The sequence below is a fragment of the Dreissena polymorpha genome, chromosome 1, assembly GCF_020536995.1.
Source record: "Dreissena polymorpha isolate Duluth1 chromosome 1, UMN_Dpol_1.0, whole genome shotgun sequence".
Taxonomy (NCBI): Eukaryota; Metazoa; Mollusca; class Bivalvia; order Myida; family Dreissenidae; genus Dreissena; species Dreissena polymorpha.
The window spans coordinates 71908598-71929777 of NC_068355.1; the positions used below are offsets into that span (position 1 = coordinate 71908598).

Sequence of the window (21180 nt, forward strand, 5' to 3'; positions counted from 1 at the left end):
TTAAGGCAGTTCTACGTATTTCAAAAGCGTAAATTCGCACATGCCTTTATTTTGCAATTGTATACGTCCATTGTGTTAAGCACTAAAAAACGTTCATGTATCGTTTACGCTTTCTTGGTTACTATGGTATTTTCTGGAAGTATTTTTAAAATTACCATGGATACAGTTTCAATGTTTGCCATGTTGTTAAGCAACACATCGGTACTTGATCTACATGCTTATAATGAACACCTGAATATAATGGTTGTTGATCAATAATAATTCTTGTTAAACATTTAAGCATATAGTACAAATATCTCTAGAGATATATATTACTGAAATTAAAACGACCAAGAGCTGTACATTGGTCGATAATGTGGTGTTCCATTATGCAACTGGTTGTTCCGAATTCCCGACCTCTTGCAAGAACGCAAGAACACGATACAAAGGAGTGAACTCATGATTCGAGTTTACGATACGAGAACGCAAGATCACGATAAGAGGAGGAAACCATGATGCAAGATCACGATGCAAGAATGTGAGATCTAGATGCATCGTATTCACGCAACTTCGCATCGCCATTTTAAATCGCGTTGTTGCACCAACGCATCGTTATCTCTCAACCTCGCAACGAGATCGCAATATCGCCATCTGAAGGTCGGAAACGCGAAAACATGATGCGAAGGCACGATATTGCGATGCGACGTCGATATTTTATTTATCTTAGACGTATTTGTCTTCAGAAAAACCCTGCAAGAATAAAATGAGTATTATCACAAAATAATTGTTTTATTATTAATTGTCTTCAAAAGCCTTCTACAGAACGATAATGTCTTATTATGGCAGAGAAACCTTATTTACGATAGTTCATGGAGTTGTATTCATTTTCTGTTTATATGATGCTTATTCAAAATGATTTGCGGCTGATGCAACTGTAGTTTCATTCAGTTCATATTCGAAAGTATGATAGCGATAACGCATAACAGCATAACATAGATAGCATACTTATGGAATTAGACCCTGTAAAAAGTTTTTTTTCAACACAATCATTGTATAATAATTTGTGAACTGATAACAAAATTGTTTGTTTTACTTATTCCAGTTTACTAGATTTTGCTAGGTTTTGTATTACTTAGTGAATTATTTTTATACTTCTAATACCTATATTTCACCATTCCATTTTTTTGAAAGCTTTGATATTTTGTATCAGATTGTATATTTCGTCTTTGAATAATAATTCAAGTTAGTTACACAATGTCTTGTTATATATCTTGTTCTATTTTTTAGAATGACCATTGATACAAGGGTCAAGTTGACCTATACGTGTTGGCACAGAAAATCACATAGCTGGTAGTGCAAATATTAATTCTGAAATCAGTTGAAAATCATCATTTCGAACACTAAAGTTTCCCGCGCCACACAGTTCACGGATATAAAAATGGAAGGCGTTAGTGTGTGCTTGCATATTTGCATTATTAGCAGTCATACGGAACGTTTAAATAAGTACAATTCATTTTCATATTTGGATAAAAACAGACAAATGTTTATTTTAAAATAAGTCTGAACATAAAAACAGTGAAATCAGTAACACATGTTGTATTTTCACATACAATCATTCACATAGTAGAAAATAAAAATTATCAGTAAGCGTTATGCAATTTGTGTTGTCAACTTGTTTAGAACAACAATAATTAAAAAAATATATATTGTGTGTAGTCATATGGGTAAATGTATATTTTAATATGTGAATGATGATAACAATTTGTTTATTTCACACAGGTGAAGAAGACCAGACTCGTTATGATCTCAGTCGGCTGCGCAAACCTGATGATGGTGATCACCACACGGCGCCATGGGCTGACGCCCACAGGGAGAAGTCCAAACCCCTCGGAGGGGCACCCAGTGAGCGGCCGGACATCGGGGACTTCATCGGCTGTCGTCTTTAGGATGCTGATGAGGATCCCAGCTCGCCGCCGTTTGATGTCCCGCACAACTTTGAGTACGAGGGCGGGGGCAGTGATGCTGGCTCCCTCAGCTCTCTCAATACGTCAAGTTCTGGCGACCAGGATTATGACTATCTGAACGAGTGGGGACCCAAGTTTGCCAAGCTGGCTGATATGTACAATAATTATGATTCAGACTAGTGCGCAAGTGCTTTGGGACTAGATAGGTGCGCAAACTGCACGAGTGTTTTGTTGGTGATAAATATGCAGCTGTATGAGACAGACATTGTGATCTGAGTAATGTGTTTATATTTGTACATGTATTAAACCACAGTTCACTTATTATGGAAGGATTTGCATATTCCCTGACGTCTTTATGGTGTTTTAAACTTTTGCATTCCAAGAATGGCTATGTATTCCATGAAAATAATTCCATGTCTCAGTCATTACAACAAAATTCCATGCCGTGACATTCATCTAAAAATGGTGCAAAAGATGGATTTCTCTGTAGGAGTGTTTTATGCATGCATATCAAGTGAGTTTTAGAGACATATTTAATATGTAAATAATTCATAAAGAGTTTACTAAGTTTATATTTTTCAAATTGTTCAATGTAAATAATTATATACATCTAGATTTTGACTGTGTTGAATATAAATATACAGTTGTGGAAGTGCTGTGTTTAGATCTAGCCAGATAAGGTGGTGATTTCATTAACTGACTGCTTATGCTTTACTGAATTAGTGTGTTTCTAGTGTTTTCAACATAATGTTTTTAAAACAAACATGTTTGTTTGATTGTGTGTTTGTTTGTGCCAAGCATTTCTATTTACACAAAATCTTAATTGATCTTGTCTCACTGTTTAAATATGCAATTCATATATGTTGTGTTGTAATATATAGTTTGTTTGTATAGAGTTTTCATTTATTTGTTTATTCTAGGCAATGACTGCTGGTGTCACACTGCTTGGAAAACAATCTCTTTGGCTAATATTAACTAATGATTGGTAGGCTTATCTGTAGCTCTTCTAGATAGACCCTGTTTATTTAATGTGTTGGTTTTTTTTTCTCAAAATATACAAATTTTGACCATTTATGTCCCCTATAACAAAATTACAAATCCTTAAAACAGTTTGTTTGCTAACTTCATGATTCATATTACCATAAACCATTCAGCTGTTGTGATTTGTTTTCTTCTGAATTATACTAAATTGCCATTTCTGTATTACTGCAATTTCTTATTATTAAATAGTTATCAATTGTATATACATATCACTTGAATCCCACATATAACATAATATATTGTTTTTAGCCAAATAGTAATTTGCTATGTTTATGATATCGATGAAATACCAATTAATAGAATAGAAGCCCCTTTAAACATTTCATTCAAAAAGCATAACATAGATAGCATACTTATGGAATTAGACCCTGTAAAAAGTTTTTTTTCAACACAATCATTGTATAATAATTTGTGAACTGATAACAAAATTGTTTGTTTTACTTATTCCAGTTTACTAGATTTTGCTAGGTTTTGTATTACTTAGTGAATTATTTTTATACTTCTAATACCTATATTTCACCATTCCATTTTTTTGAAAGCTTTGATATTTTGTATCAGATTGTATATTTCGTCTTTGAATAATAATTCAAGTTAGTTACACAATGTCTTGTTATATATCTTGTTCTATTTTTTAGAATGACCATTGATACAAGGGTCAAGTTGACCTATACGTGTTGGCACAGAAAATCACATAGCTGGTAGTGCAAATATTAATTCTGAAATCAGTTGAAAATCATCATTTCGAACACTAAAGTTTCCCGCGCCACACAGTTCACGGATATAAAAATGGAAGGCGTTAGTGTGTGCTTGCATATTTGCATTTTTCCGTCCATCACACTCGTTATGTGCGAAAATATCATATTTGTATGTGATTTTCGACAAACTTTAACGGATGATAATCAGAAAGTGAGAGTGCTAGAACCCAAATTGCCCATGTTTCAAGATTGCGCTAATTTAAAGGAGTTATTTCATTTTTTTGAAAATTACCTGTAAAAGCTGGTGTTTGAAACAAAGTTCAGGTGTGATGTTTGCCTAACCTTAACCGAATACGTATCTGCGAGTTGATACTGCACATTGTCCAGGTTCAGGATAACGTTATTTTTAGCTCTGCGTTTTCGGAGAAAACCCGATGTAAAACCTTAACATTGGCTCTAAAATCAAATCTCTTCCACCTACAACTTTGAAACTTCATATGTAAATGCATTTTGATGAGTTCTACACGCCACACCCATTTTGGGGTCACGAGGTCAAAGGTTAAGGTCATTGTGACCTCTACAAAAATATGACAAGCTTTCATTTATTTATAACTGCACCCGTTGCCGAGCGTGGCACCCATTATGCGGGGCTCTTGTTAAATTTTTTTGCTCATTGTATAAAATTAAATATAATAGCTTCTGTGCGCAAATCATATATATTGCGTGCAATCTGCGTATAATTTTACAGAAACACTACCTCGAAAGTGCTACTGCAAATATTTTGTCATGGCTACGCGTTAGCGTTTTTTAGACCGTTTTAAACTCGATCACACATTTTTTTACTGTACTCTTTCGACAGCAACGCACTCGTCAAGATGGATATACGCTCTGTTAAAACGTATTAAAGTTTGGATTGAGGTATTATCGCAGTCTGATTTACTTTGAAATACTATGTTATCAGCGCATGCCGAAACTCTGTTGTTTCTTATTACCGCGGCATATCCACACAAAATACCCAACCTAAGGTTTACTTTGTTTCTAATTTTTTATTTGATCTATTCTCTCCATATCGAGCGTTCGTCAAAAAAACACCTTCTTTTTCAATCGTGATTTTTAGCTCGGCTGTTTTCGGAGAAAACCTGAGGTATTGTCATAGCCAGCTCGTCGCCCGGCGTCTGCCATCCGCAGTCTGCGTTGTGCTAAAACCTTAGCACATGCTCTAAAATCCACATACAACTTTGAAACTTCATATGTATATTCACATTGATTAGTTCTACACGCCACACCCATTTTTGGATCGCTAGGTCAAAAGTCAAGGTCACTTCTGACAAGCTTTCATTTATTCAAAACTGCACCCACAGCCGATCGTTGGCATCCGCTATGCGGTGCTCTTGTTCCATTTTGTTTTTCGGCGATTTGTGAAACTAACATTTTTCGTGGTCATTGCTGTATAAAATCGTTTTGAAATTAATTTAGCACAGTGGATGCTTACCTCGTTATTCTTAGTTCAGGCTCGTCCGAAGCTGACAATAATTTTGGCCGCGTATTTTGTAAATGCGTTCAGACACATTTCCTCTCTAATACTGAATTCAACCTTCGTTACTTTACATGATTGCTTTGAATTGAAAAATATATAATGCCAGTAATTTTAATAATGGATCAAATGGTGATTCTTAAACAATATCGTGGATCGATTTATTGGTTGTTGTTTTTTTGCGATATTCATGATTCAAGATTACCCATAGATCGCCGAAAGATTGCTTTTACGTTTCTGACATTTTTAAGTGTTGGGGTTAATGCAATGCATTGATTGATAACCGTCAATGATTGAAAGTTTGGCAATTATTGTATCGTATATAAAATAAGGATCTACAGACTACAGTATATAAAACAAACTAACGCGGATAACAATTGCTGATTTCCATTTAACTGTATATTATTTAAAAATGAAACAACACTTTTCGCAACTTTTAAAATTCGACATATCTACAAAGTGCCTCACTATGCTTTCATTAAGTTGCTGGGTGTATATAATGTCCGCCTAGCCTCCCCCATCGAGAGGTTGGGATTTCAAGAAATGTACCGGGCCAGATGCCTACTCTTTGAGCGTTTTAAAAAGTCACAATCCACCGGTTCTGCAAAGCAAACGAAATGCATAATCCGAGACTAGGGTCAGAGACCGCATCAAACGTTTCTTAATTTCAACAAATCTTTTAAATAGCTGGACATTGTGGCTGTAAAATTAAAATTTCAACTTCAACAATTTGTCGGTAGAATTTCTTTGGCAGACTCCCGGTACTTTGATATCAAGCAGCTTATGATACGGAAGGGCATCATCCACTTCGAAACACGCGCAGTATTGCATTTTATATACATACGTCAATCAAGGCAAACCAAAGACATAGAGAATGGTATAGTCTTTGGTTAAACACACGTCTTGTTAGAGAAGCTAATCGGAGCTACTGAGACAAGAATACATCCATAAAACCTGGTTTTCAGGAATAAACATCACATCGAGTGCAAAGCTGACGGTTCGGATTAGAGGTAACGATATTTTAGGAGCCGCTGCAGAAAACGTTCCCTCGCCGAACAGTTCCTTCTTACAATGCTGGGGCCCCTGCACCTGCGGCTATGGTTTCGACGCCACTGTTGCAACTCAGCAGAAACTCCTTAATTGCTTATCTATAGGGCTAATATTATCAATTTATGTCGTCAAATGAACAAGATGAGAAGTGTGTTTCAACCGCATAGAATAAACAAGTTCAGCGCGGAATATCACTGTATTCTTCGGGAATGCGAATGTGCAATATCATAACCGTGAACGTATTTTGCACATGCAGCGAAATATTCTGCCAATCTAAATGGCCATTCCATATAGTCAAAAGGTTCGCGCAGACAGTATTTGTTCAGTGAATTGTATTTTGATTCTCATTAAGACTTTGATTTAATTGATTTCGAATCAAATTTCGGTGAGCTTCCAGCTTTGACGCACATGCATCTTCATAGAGAAATTACACGCCCTTGCAATTTATTATTAAATTATATGTAACCTTTTGCTTACTTAATATGCTATGTTTATATGAAACATACACAATTACAGCTAGGTTACTGTGACCTTTTTGTAATATATCAGACGAAACTTATAATACAATAACGGCGCTGATCGACTTTATTCAGTGGAGCCTGACTAATGATCTAGCAGTGGTCTGTATTTTTAGCGGGAATGAATATTATCAAATGTTTAATGTTTGACTCGTGAATAATGACATCATAAGCAATTGAATTTACCGGTAATATTTTTAAAACATGTTTTTTCCCTTGCTTTTGGTTGCTGTTTGTGTCTAAAATATGTATCAAATTATTTGTTTTGTCAAATCTGATTATATTTTGACATGATTTACAAATGATTCATTGTAACATGACCTTCATCCAAACATTGACTCATGAATGTAGATCTAACACATTCCTGTTGATTTACTGTAGTACTGTAACATAAAAATGTATGAGCAGCGTTATATCAGACAGGGATATCAATGCAGTTTAATGATAAAATGTGTTAGTTTAGCTCGCGTTTCGTCATCATAATGATATTTTGACGCGTAGATCTTCTAATTCTAAATATATATTGCCTTTTCCGCCAATTTCTGTACAGTAGGGTACAATATTTGAGCAAACTGATTTTTCAATAAGGTTTCCTCCCTTATTTTACTTTTGGAAAAGCAGAAGTCGTTTGGTAAGTCTGTAAGGCCAAGCCAGTTAGAGGACACGTTCATCTTTGCATTTATAAATTAAAAATAATGTTTAATTTAATTTCAATTCTAGTTATTTTCATGGATGCATCATATCAAAATATTTCCAATCCTTCGACCGCTTTGAAAAACATTCGCAGCTTTGCTGCCTGTGGCTATGAACGGCAGTCATATGACCAGTGTTCCTTGTATCCATGCTGCTGTGTGTAGTGACTGTGAAATCTTATTGTAAAATGCATAGATGTTTCATTTTTAGTTCAATCTTTGCTCACAACATTTGTTCTTAAGATGTCTGGGCCAAGATAAAGAAATGTTTCATTCTGTTGAAAAAAGATGCACGGGTTTAGGTAGTTATCATTAATATGGCTATATTCAGACCTAGTCTTATTTATAAGACACGTAAAGAATTTAGAGAAACTTTTTATATGGGCTAAATTCTTTGGAACTTTGGCTCCAAATATTACCCATATAAAAAGTAGCTTAATATGAAATAATTTGAGAGCGTCAAAAATTTGGACTATATTTAGACCTAGTTTAAGAATCTTACATTAGTGTTACACTCTGCAGGTTTGAACGTCAAATTATGTTGTCTTAGATCATTAGGGCTCCGAACAAATAGTTTATCCCACAGGGCATAATCTACATGTGCGTCCCGCGTCTATGACGCACACATATCCAAATAGACGCATCGTTTTGAAATATGTGCGTCCACTCGGACGCATTGCTGAACTGTATCCGTTAACGCATACGCGAATCACGATAGGTACGAACCATCTTGTGTAGGAGTCAAAAGTGTAGCAATGAACGCTAAGTTTAACTGAATGAGGCTTGAAGACTCCAGCAAGTCTTTTGATTGGCTCTAGTCGAGCCGCTGATGTATAATACTAACCAATTAGAATCGACCTTTAAAATAGAATGTGTTATAATATTTTCTCGAGTTTCCGGATGAAAACCTGCTTTAACTTTGTGTAAGTTAGTCATAAATAATACAGAAAAAATGTCTCCCAAATAAGGTGTTGAAGCTTAATAATAACTTTAATAATGGTAGGTAAACGGCTCGCAATTCGGACGTAAACAATAATATTATCAAGCTCGCAATTCGGATGTTAACAATAATATTATGATTGATTTGAATCAAGTTGAAATGTTATAACAGGTTACATTCATGTAACAGATAATGTTAAAGCCTATGTGAAGGCAAAACAAGATAGTGATACATGTAACTCTGAATTTGTTTTTAAAAGTTTAATGCAAGTAAAGTTATTGTCAGATCTAGTGTGATTTAGACATATTTTCTTCACTACTTGGTATCTTTCAAAATTAGGGACCCATTCTTTTTCAAGGTGGACTCATTAATTTTGGTCTTTGGACTCATTGGTCTAAAATCTGCGAGTTTAGGGACCCATAGATAGTAAATTCTAGATTATTCCCTGATCCCACTCGTCATATTTATACACTGCCTTGTAAATCATATCTAATCGATTGCGTCTGTATTCCGAGATGAACAGGCCTAGTTTCCTCAACCTTTGTTTGTATTAAAGGGAGGTTTAAAAGTCCAGGTTCAAGTTTGATAGCCCTTCTTTGGATATCTTCAATGTCCCATAAGTTTTTCTATAAGACGACCATACACAACAGGATTTTTTTCCTTCTTTGAGACCTGCCGAATAATCAATATTGGCCCTTTCTCCTAGACAAATTTGTTCCCTCTTACAGAGGTTATTCCCAAAACAATGATATTTCTATAAAAAAAAATATAATATTTTTTTAAACCTTTTATTAGAAAAGTTAACCTGATCAAGTGTTGAAAATTGAAAATTATTGCATAATTTAATTATCTGTTGCCTTGAATTTGTTTTAAAAACTGTATGTAAAATTGATTTAATAGCTATTTAAGACTTTCTTTATTTTCCCCCAAATAGGGCATTTCAGGCGATTTTTTCCCCTCAAGAAAGGTCAGACCCTTTCCTGAATATCAAATAAAAAACCCTGCACAAGAACATTACTCCAAAATTGATCTTTTCAATGACTTGTAAAGTGGTAAAAACATGTCCATATCTATTTATTTAAATGACCTCTTTATAATTCCCAAGGTTCTCTTGACCTTGTTGGTAATATGTGATTTCTCTAATATGTATGTTGAAATTTTGATGTTGGTCAAATGACGCCCCGTAATATTTCTCCTGTGAAGCAGCTTCTACTCCACTTGAATTTTACCATCCTTGTCTGTCATGGATGATGGAGTAGGTGAAATCTTCATTTTTGGTGCCAATTTGTAGAACTTAACATGATTTGTAATGCTTGTGTTAACAACCTTGTTATGTACTTGGTATGTGGACCCATATGCAAAATGTATGGAGGAGTTTTGCTATAGAATTGAGTTTTTGGGTGTCTAGACATGCAAAATATTGAGGAGCTTGTCTGTCATCATGCCACATTTCTGCTATTATCGACTTGAAGATGGCTGCAATTCATATACAGTGGAACCCCTCTAAACCGGACAATCCCGGGACTGACAGGAAATTGCGGTTTAGAGAGGATTCCGGTTTAGAGGTGACATTGACTATTTTACTTTCAGAAAGTCAATTACATAGCCTAATGTGGAAAAAACACTTTCAGCAAATTTGAATAGTTTATTTACATATATCAGCAATATCAGTCGCAAAATAAATCAAACAGTGCACCCTGAAAAACAAACTATTTTATACATGTATGCATTTGTTATGTGAATTTACTTTCTTCGCACCATATCCCCGATCGTCGATTTTCCTACCCCATATTTCTCTGACAGCATCTTTAGTGTAGGTTTAGGGAACATCTCTGAGTCTTTTATCAATTTGATTTTGTCTTGAAGAGACAATGCCACGCGCATTCGCTTAAAAGGAGGTTCGGACATTTTTAGTCTTTGCTATCTTAATTAACAATTTAAAAACTACATGTATATCTTAATGCAACTGCTTAAATAACTCTGCAAATCACCATTTTATATGAAAATTAGCAAGCAATTGTAATAAAATACACAAAATTAAATAGCATTAAGATTATTAAAATTTAGCACGGCTTTCTACATCAAAAACAAAACACACTAAAGAACTCTATGTTTGTTATCAGTAATTAAAATCAGTTTTATCACCTCCATTGATCGATATTTACATGTGCGTCACAGGACAAGTATCTTCAAATTGTTTTGCGATTTATAGTTTGCAATTTTTTCGACCACCTTTATTAATTTCACGCGTCTTTAATCCGCTATTCACAACTTTTTGACACTAGGTCTAAGGTGCAATAAACCGGCCCTGAGCGGTTTAGAGAGGTACAGTTACGTATGGAATGACCTAATTTTGATCCAAAGAATGATTGGTATTCGGAATTGAGGGGATTCCGGTCTTGAGGAGATATTTTACGCATGGTTTTATAGGGGGAAAAATGGGACTGGACAATTTGTCCGGTTTAGAGAGGATTCCGGTATAGAGAGGATCCGGTTTAGAGGGTTTCCACTGTAATAGAAAAATAAATTATATTTACTATAACAACAATATACATTTTTAATAAATGTATGCTGACTGAATATAGTGTCACTGTGTAGATTAATATTATGTTATCAATGTATCTCTTCAAAAGTTAAGGCTGAATTTTTGCAGTTTTAAATTGACAAATCTCAAGAAATATGCAATAGAACCAATCTTTTTTTTTATAGATATTGCGAGTCTGTTTACCACAGCATGCTGTCATTTTGATAAAATTTTCTTAATTTTCTTTATAATTAGTTTGTTCCTAGGTTTGGTTAATTGGCTTTAAACTTTGTTCCAAGGGTTATATGTTTATATTGCTAAGATCTCTCTCTATGTTTATCATATTAAACTCCAAGGACTGAAAATTAACAGGTGGTTATATTATCATGCAGTTTAGCTTACATAAATGCACATGTCGCATAATAACACATACACAAAAACTCGCAGACCAACCAAAACGAATATGTGTCACATAATAACGCAAACACAATAACTCGACGACCCTAACCAATATGTGGCAAAATATTAGTTACACTGTAGTCTGTAAGTAACTGATGGTGTAAAGGATATACACCCTCAGTAATTTCATACCATGTGAGAACAAAGCTCAAGTATTGGTATAAAGTACTGAGGGTGTTTATCCCTGGATACACCTTCAGTTACTAACTGCGTAATTATTATATCTCATATGACAACTCAATTACTCTGGGTGTATGGAAATTACTCTGGTTGTATGGAACATACACCATGGGCACGTGGCCACTAAGCATATTGGATTAGGTCATTTTAGTGAGCGGTGAGATATCACCACATACACAAAAAATTGCAGAATAGTTCTTTGCATTTTATTTTATCATGCCCTTCTTAATTAAAGGGCAGTTTCCCAAATACCACGTAAACACAAAATGATCTGTTCTTTCCTGTGTTAGTTTCTCTACTGTCCAAAGTAAATTGAGTTTTGGTTTTAAATACTACAGTTGAATGATTGTAGGTCACCCATGTAAGGTATTTTAGTTGTTTGTTTGACATTTGACATATGTTTAAGCAAGAAACCAATACCAATACCTTCCGTGACTAGGGCTAAATCCTGGTGTGGCCCTGTATGTGCAGCCAGCCAAGCTTGAGAACAATGCATCCAATGTTTTCTGGAATTATTAGTGGATTTTACAACTCCTCATAGGACTATACAGATGCAGAGGCTTATCTGGAGCTACACTGTATGGAGATGTCTTTAGGCCTATTTTCGCATGATGCTGCTCAACTAAAATTTACTTAAGTTTGTTTTGTATATTTCAGATTTCACCACTGCTCCACATAGTATTTAACCTGTCTACCAGTACAAAAACACTCTAATGTGACAGGATGTCTGCGGAACCTGAAGTTATTAAATTGGGGTTTGATGCTGGGTACATCTTGTCCTGGAGAGGAATTTTAAAGATCACAGAATGTGTGAGTTTCGTTCTTTTCTGTGGAAATAAGTTTGACCTTACTTGCTATTAGCAAACAAGATATAACTGCTTAACATAAGTTGAATGAATTATATTATACAGTGTAAGTATTTTAATAAACATTTAATTGGCTTCAGATATATTAAAATTATATAGAATCTCTTTAATTTTTGTAGTTTTTTCCTATCATTTAAGGAATAGGGCTCGTTTTTTTGCTAATAGAAAAGTTGTGTTGTTTTGACAAAAATAGGGAATTATTGCCATTCTTTTTGTTCTTTTTCGCTTACAAAGATTTTGAGAATGGCAACTATATTTCATTAAATTTCAAAAGGAAAACTATAAAACTACTATACTCTTTTAGGTTCTAGACATTGCTGGATTTGTAACTGCCGTTGTCTGGCTCCAATGGACCCAAGCAGGCGGGGGGTATGTACAGGTTGTGACAATGACAGCATTTGTTACCACCCTGACACTCTTCATACTGCATCTGTTCAAGATCATCCGCAAGCTGCCTCCTCGTTTGCCCTGGACACTCATCGTACGTATACCATAAAAGTTGACTTTAAGTTTGTTCAATTTTTAACCAGGTTTTTTAACCAGGTTTTCCGAAGAAAAAAAACGGTTATTAGATTGGCGAATGTCGGTGGGCGGGCTGGCAATCGGAACAAGCTTGTCCGGGCCATAACTTTGTCGTTCATTGTGAGATTTTAAAATCATTTGGCACATTTGTTCACCATCATTAGAGGGTGTGTCGCACAAAAGAATTACGTCAATATCTCCAAGGTCAAGGTCACACTTTGAGTTCAAAGGTAAAAAATGGCCATAAATGAGCTTGTTCGGGCCATAACTATGTTATTCATTGTGACGGTGTGTTGCGCAAAAGAATTAGGTCATATCTCCAAGGTCAAGGTCACACTTTGAGTTCAAAGGTAAAAAATGGCCATAAATGAGCTAGTCCGGGCCATAACTATGTCATTCATTGTGAGATTTTAAAATCATTTGGCACATTTGTTCACCATCATGGGACGGTGTGTCGCAGGAAAGAATCATGTCAATATCTCCAATGTCAAGGTCGCCACGACTAAAAATAGATTTATTTTGAAACAAACTTACAAAGGGGGTTAATTTTGTTTGTTTATTTCAAAAGTTCAGTTTGAGTTGTAACCCTTTATCAGATTTTTTTTTCACAATGAAAACCTGGTTTTGTGACAATTTTGTCCCTTGTTCAACTGTTGTGTTACCGCTACTACAAATATGCCACAGATATGTTTTTGTATTTACAGGGAATAGCTTTTTCTGCATTATCGCTATTTGTAGGATTAGAATATTTTTATCCATTTGTTAATGTGGATGACTTTCTGCATATGATTGATCCTTATCGCAAAGGGGTTTTGTTGGGATGTGTTAGTACTTATTGATCAGCATGTAGATTCTAAGCTTCTCTGTAATTGAGTATGGATTTAGTACATATTTATGTTTAATTATTCCATTCTATCATACCTTATGTTACTTTCTTATGTCTTATGTAATTTAAATGTACTCATCCATCAGGGCCCTCAATCCATTTTAGGGGAAGCGGGTCGCTACCCATAGCAGGGGGAATTTTCGCGGCGTTTCCCTTTATTGGGGGATTTTTTACTTACTATCTAATTATTACATTTGTACATGTTTGCACTATATTCATTGCTCATTTCATAATTTAGTATGTTTGACAAGATAAAAATAGAATTGAGATATAATAATCATGAGACATCTATCATTAAAAAAAATAAAAAAATAATAATTTTTTTTTAGTTTTTTTTTTTTAGGGGGAATTTTTCCCCCAAAAAGGGGAAAAAAGTATACTTTTCAGGGAGGGGGGGAATGCGGCCGAATTTCGGCCGTGGATTTGACAGATTGAGGGCCCTGCATCCATACATACTTTTATTTATGAAATGTTGTTGGAATGTGGAATGACACCAATAAATGCATAATTTTATGAGTGCTTTATTTCCATATACAATCTACACATTCAACTTGTTTTTCAATTAATTACAGCATCTTTGCTCAGTTTGATAAAAAAAAAATTAGAGGTATCTTTAAGAGTAGAGTAAATATACCCCTACCTAAAATGGAAAACCTCAAGTTGTTAGAAAATTACTGTACCATCAACCTAATGATTAGAGTCATCACAACAAAGTAATGCTATGCATCCTTTTTAACCAATTGAAAATTAATGCAGAGCTGGGCGGAGCTCAGTGGAACAGATCTCCAACTGCTGAATCATCATTTAGAAACCCCTGCAACATCAACGTGACCTCTTCACAACTTCATTGAATGACAGCTTTTGACGGCGTATTGCATGATGGCCTATGGTTTGTTATGAGATGATTCAACATTGATAAGGGGCTTGTGCAAGTCATTCAAGAACTCTTTGGAAACATTAGCAGCACAGTACTTCTCAACAGACAGCATGTGGACTTCTTCAGAACATCAGTTGTCGTTCATCAGGGATGTCTGCTTTCTTCCATCCTATTCAACCTTTTCCTTGAGAAGAAAATGCACGAGTCTCTCCATGACCGCTACAGCTCTATCTCCATTGACGGAAGATCTCCAACTGAAGATTCCCTGATGACATTGACCTCATGAGTGGCACCAGCAGTGAACTTAAAGATCTCACCAAAAGACTCTATGAAAGAGCAGGAGAATACGGAATGGAGGTCAGTATGGAGAAGTCGAAGATCATATTGAACAGAATGACCAAAAACAGTGCAGACACCACAATGACACCACAATGAACGGGGATAGCTAGAAAAATTTACCAGCTTCCAGTACTTTGCTGCAACCCTGTCCAAGGATGGTACCAGTACCGCTGAGGTCCAAAAAAGAATTGCCATGGCAACTACAGCAATGGTCAGACTAAGCAGGTTTTGGACAATACGCTTCCCCACCAAGTACAGGCTCTATAAGTGTCTTGTAGTCTCCATCCTACTCTACGGCCGCGAGACCTAGATGCTTCATGTGGACACAGAATGCAGAATACAGGCATTTGAACGTAAATATCTACAAAATCTTTTCAGCATTTCTTTCACAGAGCAATACCAACATGTCAGGAACATGGTTGCAACACTTGTTGGTTCACAAGGGCCCGTTTTGGCAACCTTCAAAAGAGGAAAGCTGGCTTGGTTTTGACATGTCACCAGGCACAACTATCTATGCAAGACTGTTCTCCAGAGCACTCTAGAGGGACCCGGAGGTCAATGTCGAGGCTGTCTGAAGAAAAGCTGCATGGACAATGTAAAAAAATGTACTTTCAGCAGCACACAACCGACCTGACTGGTGGAGGATTTCTGTATCATCGTTCCTCATTTCCACCCAACGGCCAAATCATTCAAGGGAATGATGATGATGATGATGATAATGATGATTATCACTGTCCTGGGAGTTCAATATTTAATATACCCCCTAACTGGCTTTCATATTTGTGGAAAAAAACATATTCCAAAGAAAAATAGGCATTCACATTTTTATTGTCATTAATTTTGATGCCCTACACATTAAAGACTGAAAATACACACATAGTTTAAATATTTTTTACATGAAACTTCACTAGAATATTTGCCCAAATGATGTCTTGGCTGAGATTGAAAAAATGTTTTGTTTTGTCATAAAACATGACAGCAATAGACAGGGCAGCTTCTCTTATTGGCTTTAGTTAACCCTTTTTACACTGTAGAAGACACACTTTTACTCAAATCTTTAAGAAACTCTATCAAAAGATTAATTTTTTTATTTCAGCCAAATCTTTTTTAAATGTGGTTCTTTGAAAAATATGGCCACCACTTCGGGGCTGGGAATTTTTTTTGAATATGGCTACATGTAAAGTGAAACCTTGTTCACAGTGCAAAAGTCACATTTTTAATTCATGAAACTTGGTCTGAACATTTGTCTTTGTAAAATATTGTCTGACTTTGAAACTGCAATAAGAGATTAATGCATTGTAAACCTTATGAAAATCTTGTTTGGAACTGCTATGATTTACACCAAATATTGAGATGAGTTATTTGCCAGTCATTCTGCCTGTAGTAATTAAGATTGATTTTATCTGAACCCTCTTGGCAGCTAAAAACAAGCTACTACTATTTTTATTTTCTACTATTTCTTGACCGTTGAGTTTTTGTGCAGAGGTGAAAGCAAGTTATTCAGTTAAATTTAGAACATTAAAACGTTATGGCTTCCATCAATTGTGCTCAAGTCAATTACAGAAACTTACTCATTCATGATTGAGGTTTATGAATATTTTCATGGATAACGGTAAATGTCAGGTTAATGGCAAGCAATGAACGACCCACATCATGCAAAATATGTATCATGCCATATGTGGCCAGCAAAGCTTCAGCATTGTGGTCTGCTATAAAGTCGCGCAATGTTTCTTATACAAATTATTCAACAGAGTAGTTCCTGGCCAGACTGCACCAATGCACAGGCTTGTCTAGAGCTATGCTGGCCACATATTGCATTCAATATAAAGAAGTGAAACTCCAGCTGCTGGAGCAGTATTGAATTTTCATTAAAAACAATTAGTTGGTCCTTTATTTAAGGCAAGTGACCGATTGCCCAAACAGTACAAAACAGCACAATACAGCACAATACAAACCAACATAAACACAAAATATGAATAAAGCTGGGGTCACCGCCTTGGAACGGTCAATGCAAAGCATTGGGGGTTTAAACCTGGTTATAGAGCGCTCAACCTCACACTTGGCCCAGCAATATTCATAATACATTCAAGTGTAAGACACATTTTTGCATGGTGGAGGTAATGTTTCAATTTATGATTGGTCATACTTTTGGCTAAGAAATCAACTTTATACTTTCTAATTAAGGTTCTTTAATGAAGCAGTTATGTAGAAAGTTACTGTATGAATGCCTGCAGATTTGGTAATTTGTACAGCAGGAAACAGATACATCTGTGAATAAGGTGCTACAAACCCTAATTTGTATTTTATTTCATGTCAGCCTGTTAAGTTTGCAGCAGACTGTTTGCCCTGTATAATACTTAGAAAATAGGTTATTTCAGAGTTCTTTTACCTTGAAGAGAAATCATTGACAAATTGGCACTGGTCTTAGTGTGAGACAAATTTCCTGTTTTATGTTCAAAACAGGTACTTTAAAATGAAACTTGCTTCTAGATTTTACCCAAAATAGGTAAGGCAACTCTGATATAGAACTCAATTGATGACAGGTACCAGTAAATAAGATTCTAATGATATTATACAAACCTCCTTTTTACAGTTGACATCCATATGTTTGTTGTTTCTTTCAGCAACTAATTTACTATGGACTCTACAGTCTCATGATGCTGATAGCAGGCATTGTCAGTGCTGGTCGTGCCTACCATACCTCTATTATACTGTGCGCAGTAAGTAACTGATGGCCAAATGGGGCATATTGCATGAGTGTTGTGTTCATGTTGCGAATATTTCCTCCAAAGATTGGTTCACATTGTAACCCAGCCAGAAAAATCCCCGACCGCCATGGGGATCGAACCCAGGACCTCCCGGTTCCAAATCAGGCAGACACTCTACCGCGTCGCTATAAAAGCTAGCTCATATAGCAAGGCAGTATAAGTGTCCCTTATACGTCACCCTACTACAACATCATACTAAAACTAATTGCCATTTATCTTTGCAGACTCATTTGAAGATAAAATATAAGATCTTTAAGGGAAAGCAATTAAAACAATTTAAAAAAGAGATAGGTTTGACATGTTCCTCAAAACATCAGGGATGTACCTAAACCTAACAATTTCAAGGGTGCCATCAAGAAACAGTTTTTAGAGTCTTTATAGCTTTTAATAGTATAATTTTTATTATGAATTTTATGTTCTGTTAAAATACTGTGATACATTTTTAAGTCAATAAGATTCAAGGATCTCATAATTATTCTTAAACTTATAGTATGCTACAAAGTGTGTTTATTAACTACATATGCAGTGTGTAACTTTCTTATGCAACTTCTGTGATAATAATGAACATGTGATTATATTTGTTCATTCTTAATCAGTAAGATACTTAAACAGTACATATTTTGATACTTATACATTATTTAATATCTATTACATGACTGTTTCATGGTTACTGCCACCAATATCAAGGACCACAATGGAAATAAGTGAAAATCATTTTTCTCTTTTTTGTGTTATCCTTGGTATTGTGTGTGCATTCCATGGTTTGCTATGTATATTGCTGTGAAAATATATTTATATTGTCTGCATTATGTAGTAACTATGTAATGTTCATATGTTTACCAAATAAAAATCAATCAATCAATCAATCAACTTTGAATATGATGTATTGATCTTTAAAGAGTACAGCCCTTGCACTAGTTCAAAGCATATTATATATGATGTGGCTAATACTTCCTTTAATATGTGATACTTTTGTGATTTAAAGGGGCCATCCAACAGATTTCACGTTTTGGTAAATTGACAAAATTAAAAAAAGTTATTTCAGATTAGCAAATTTTCAATTTAGTTACGATATTTTTGAGGAAATATTAATACTGACCATTTACCATGCTCTTAAATATGCATCTTTTGATGATTTGAAAACCTGAAAAATTATAAAGCATCATTCGACGCAAAACGATTGAACAATTTGGAAAGTTCTGTTGTTGTAGTTATATTTTGGGATACTACAAGGATTGCTTATATAGGTAAAAAATACATCCGCTCTAAGCATGAGCATGGATGGTCGAGTGCTCTAGGCGGGAGACTTTTTACTCCAGGACTCTAGGGGTCAGTGGTTTGAGCCCTGTTGAGGGTTACTTTTTTTTTTAGCTCTTCTGGCCGAAGGCCTGGAGAGCTTTTTCCAACTTGCAGTGTCTTTATCTGAATGATGAGTCAAACCCTATTGAAAATGAGCAATATCGGAGTTATAAGTCCAGAATTATCTCCCCTTGAATTTGAGAAAAAAATGAAAATTCAGTTTTTTATGTGATAAAGTCCATAATTTTCATCCAATTCTTGGCAAACTTGCACAGTGTCTTTGTATGAATGAGGACTCAAACCCTTTTTATGCCCCCCTTTGAAGAAGAGGGGGTATATTGTTTTGCACATGTCGGTCCGTTTGTCTGGCCATCCACCAGATAGTTTGTCCGTCCGTCCACCAGATGGTTTAACGCTTAGGCCTAGGATCATGAAACTCCATAGGTACATTGATCATGACTGGCAGATGACCCCTATTGATTTTCAGGTCACTAGGTCAAAGGTCAAGGTCAAAGTGACTCGAAACAGTAAAACAGATTCCGGATGATAACTCAAGAATGCTTTAGCCTAGGATCATGAAACTTCATAGGTAAATTGATCATGACTGGCAGATGACCCCTATTGATTTTCATGTCACTAGGTCAAAGGTCAAGGTCACAGTGGCTCAAAACAGTAAAATGGTGTCCGGATGATAACTCAAGAATGTTTACGCCTAGGATCATGAAATTTCAAAGGAACATTGATCATGACTGGCAGATGACCCCTATTCATTTTCAGGTCACTTGGTCAAAGGTCAAGGTCAAAGTGACTCGAAACAGTAAAATGGTTTCCGGATGATAACTCAAGATTGCTTATGCCTAGGATCATGAAACTTCATAGGTACATTGATAATGACTGGCAGATGACCCTTATTGATTTTTAGGTCACTAGGTCAAAGGTCAAGGTCACAGTGACTCGAAAGAGTAAAATGGTTTTTGGATGATAATTCAAGAATGCTTACGCCTAGGATCATGAAACTTCATAGGTACATTGATCATAACTGGCAGATGACCTCAAATAATTTTCAGGTCACTTGGTCAAAGGTCAAGGTCACAGTGACTCGAAACAGTAAAATTGTTTCCTGATGATTACTCAAGAATAATTAGGCCTAGGATCTTGAAACGTCATAGGTAAATTGATCTTGACTGGCAGATGACCCCTATTGATTTTCAGGTCACTAGGTCAAAGGTCAAGGTCACAGTGACAAAAAAAGTATTCACACAATGGCTGCCACTACAACTGACAGCACATATTTCATTTATTGTATTGTATGTGTGTGTCCAAAAACGTTAACCTTGGTTAAAGTTCCTTGGTTAAAGTTTGATAACTTTTAAAATATTGAAGATAGCAACTTCATATTTGGCATGCATGTGTATCTCACTGAGCTGCACATTTTGAGTGTTGAAAAGTCAAGGTCAAGGTCATCCTTTAAGATCAAAGGTCAAATATCATTGTATTTTTCTTTCCTAAAACTTTAACCCATTTATGTCTAGTGGACTCTTACATCCAGCTAAATTGAATCAATTCATCATGACTGGCAGATGACCCCTATTGATTTTCAGGTCACTAGGTCAAAGGTCAAGGTCACAGTGACAAAAAACGTATTCACACAATGGCTTCCACTACAACTGACAGCCCATATGGGGGGCATGCATGTTTTACAAACAGCCCTTGGTGAAAAAGAGCAATATCAAAGCAACAAGTCCAGAATGACTTCCCCTTGAATATGAGAAAATTTTGAAATCCCGCTTGTTTACGCAATTAATTCCACAGATTTCATCTATTATTTCCAAATTTGCACAGTATCTTTATATCAATGAGGACTTGAACCCTATTGAATACGAGCAGTATCGGAGAAATAAGTACACAATAATCTCCCCTTGAATTGAGAAAATTCTCCCTGTTTGCGCAATTAAGTACACAGTTTCCATCTTATTCTTTCCAAACTTGCACAGTGTTTATAGCAGTAGAGCAATTCAGGCTCTCATGGGCCTCTTGTTTTAAATTG

General features: G+C 35.6%; 2 protein-coding genes across 2 annotated transcripts in view; both read left to right on the forward strand.

The window, feature by feature from the left end:
• Positions 1-3587, forward strand: part of LOC127881130 (neural-cadherin-like) — a 49026-nt gene extending 45439 nt beyond the window's left edge. Inside the window, 1 exon segment of the mRNA XM_052428847.1 lies at positions 1759-3587. Within this exon segment, the coding sequence (XP_052284807.1) occupies positions 1759-2123 (365 nt within the window). The 3' untranslated portion in view covers positions 2124-3587.
• Positions 3588-12239: 8652 nt separating this feature from the next.
• Positions 12240-17798, forward strand: LOC127881209 (CKLF-like MARVEL transmembrane domain-containing protein 7). The gene is made up of 3 exons (XM_052428963.1): positions 12240-12386; positions 12747-12923; positions 17691-17798. Exons 1-3 carry the CDS (start codon positions 12300-12302, stop codon positions 17796-17798), a joined length of 372 nt encoding a protein of 123 aa, XP_052284923.1. The 5' UTR covers positions 12240-12299.
• The last annotated feature ends 3382 nt before the right edge of the window (positions 17799-21180 follow it).

Bases quoted from the DNA above. Each gene is read 5' to 3' on its own strand.
- LOC127881209 (XM_052428963.1), top strand. From the start codon at position 12,300: ATGTCTGCGGAACCTGAAGTTATTAAATTGGGGTTTGATGCTGGGTAC. The intron at 12,387-12,746 runs GTGAGTTTCGTT...ATACTCTTTTAG, and splicing joins TTTTAAAGATCACAGAATGT to GTTCTAGACATTGCTGGATT. The intron at 12,924-17,690 runs GTACGTATACCA...TGTTTCTTTCAG, and splicing joins GTTTGCCCTGGACACTCATC to CAACTAATTTACTATGGACT.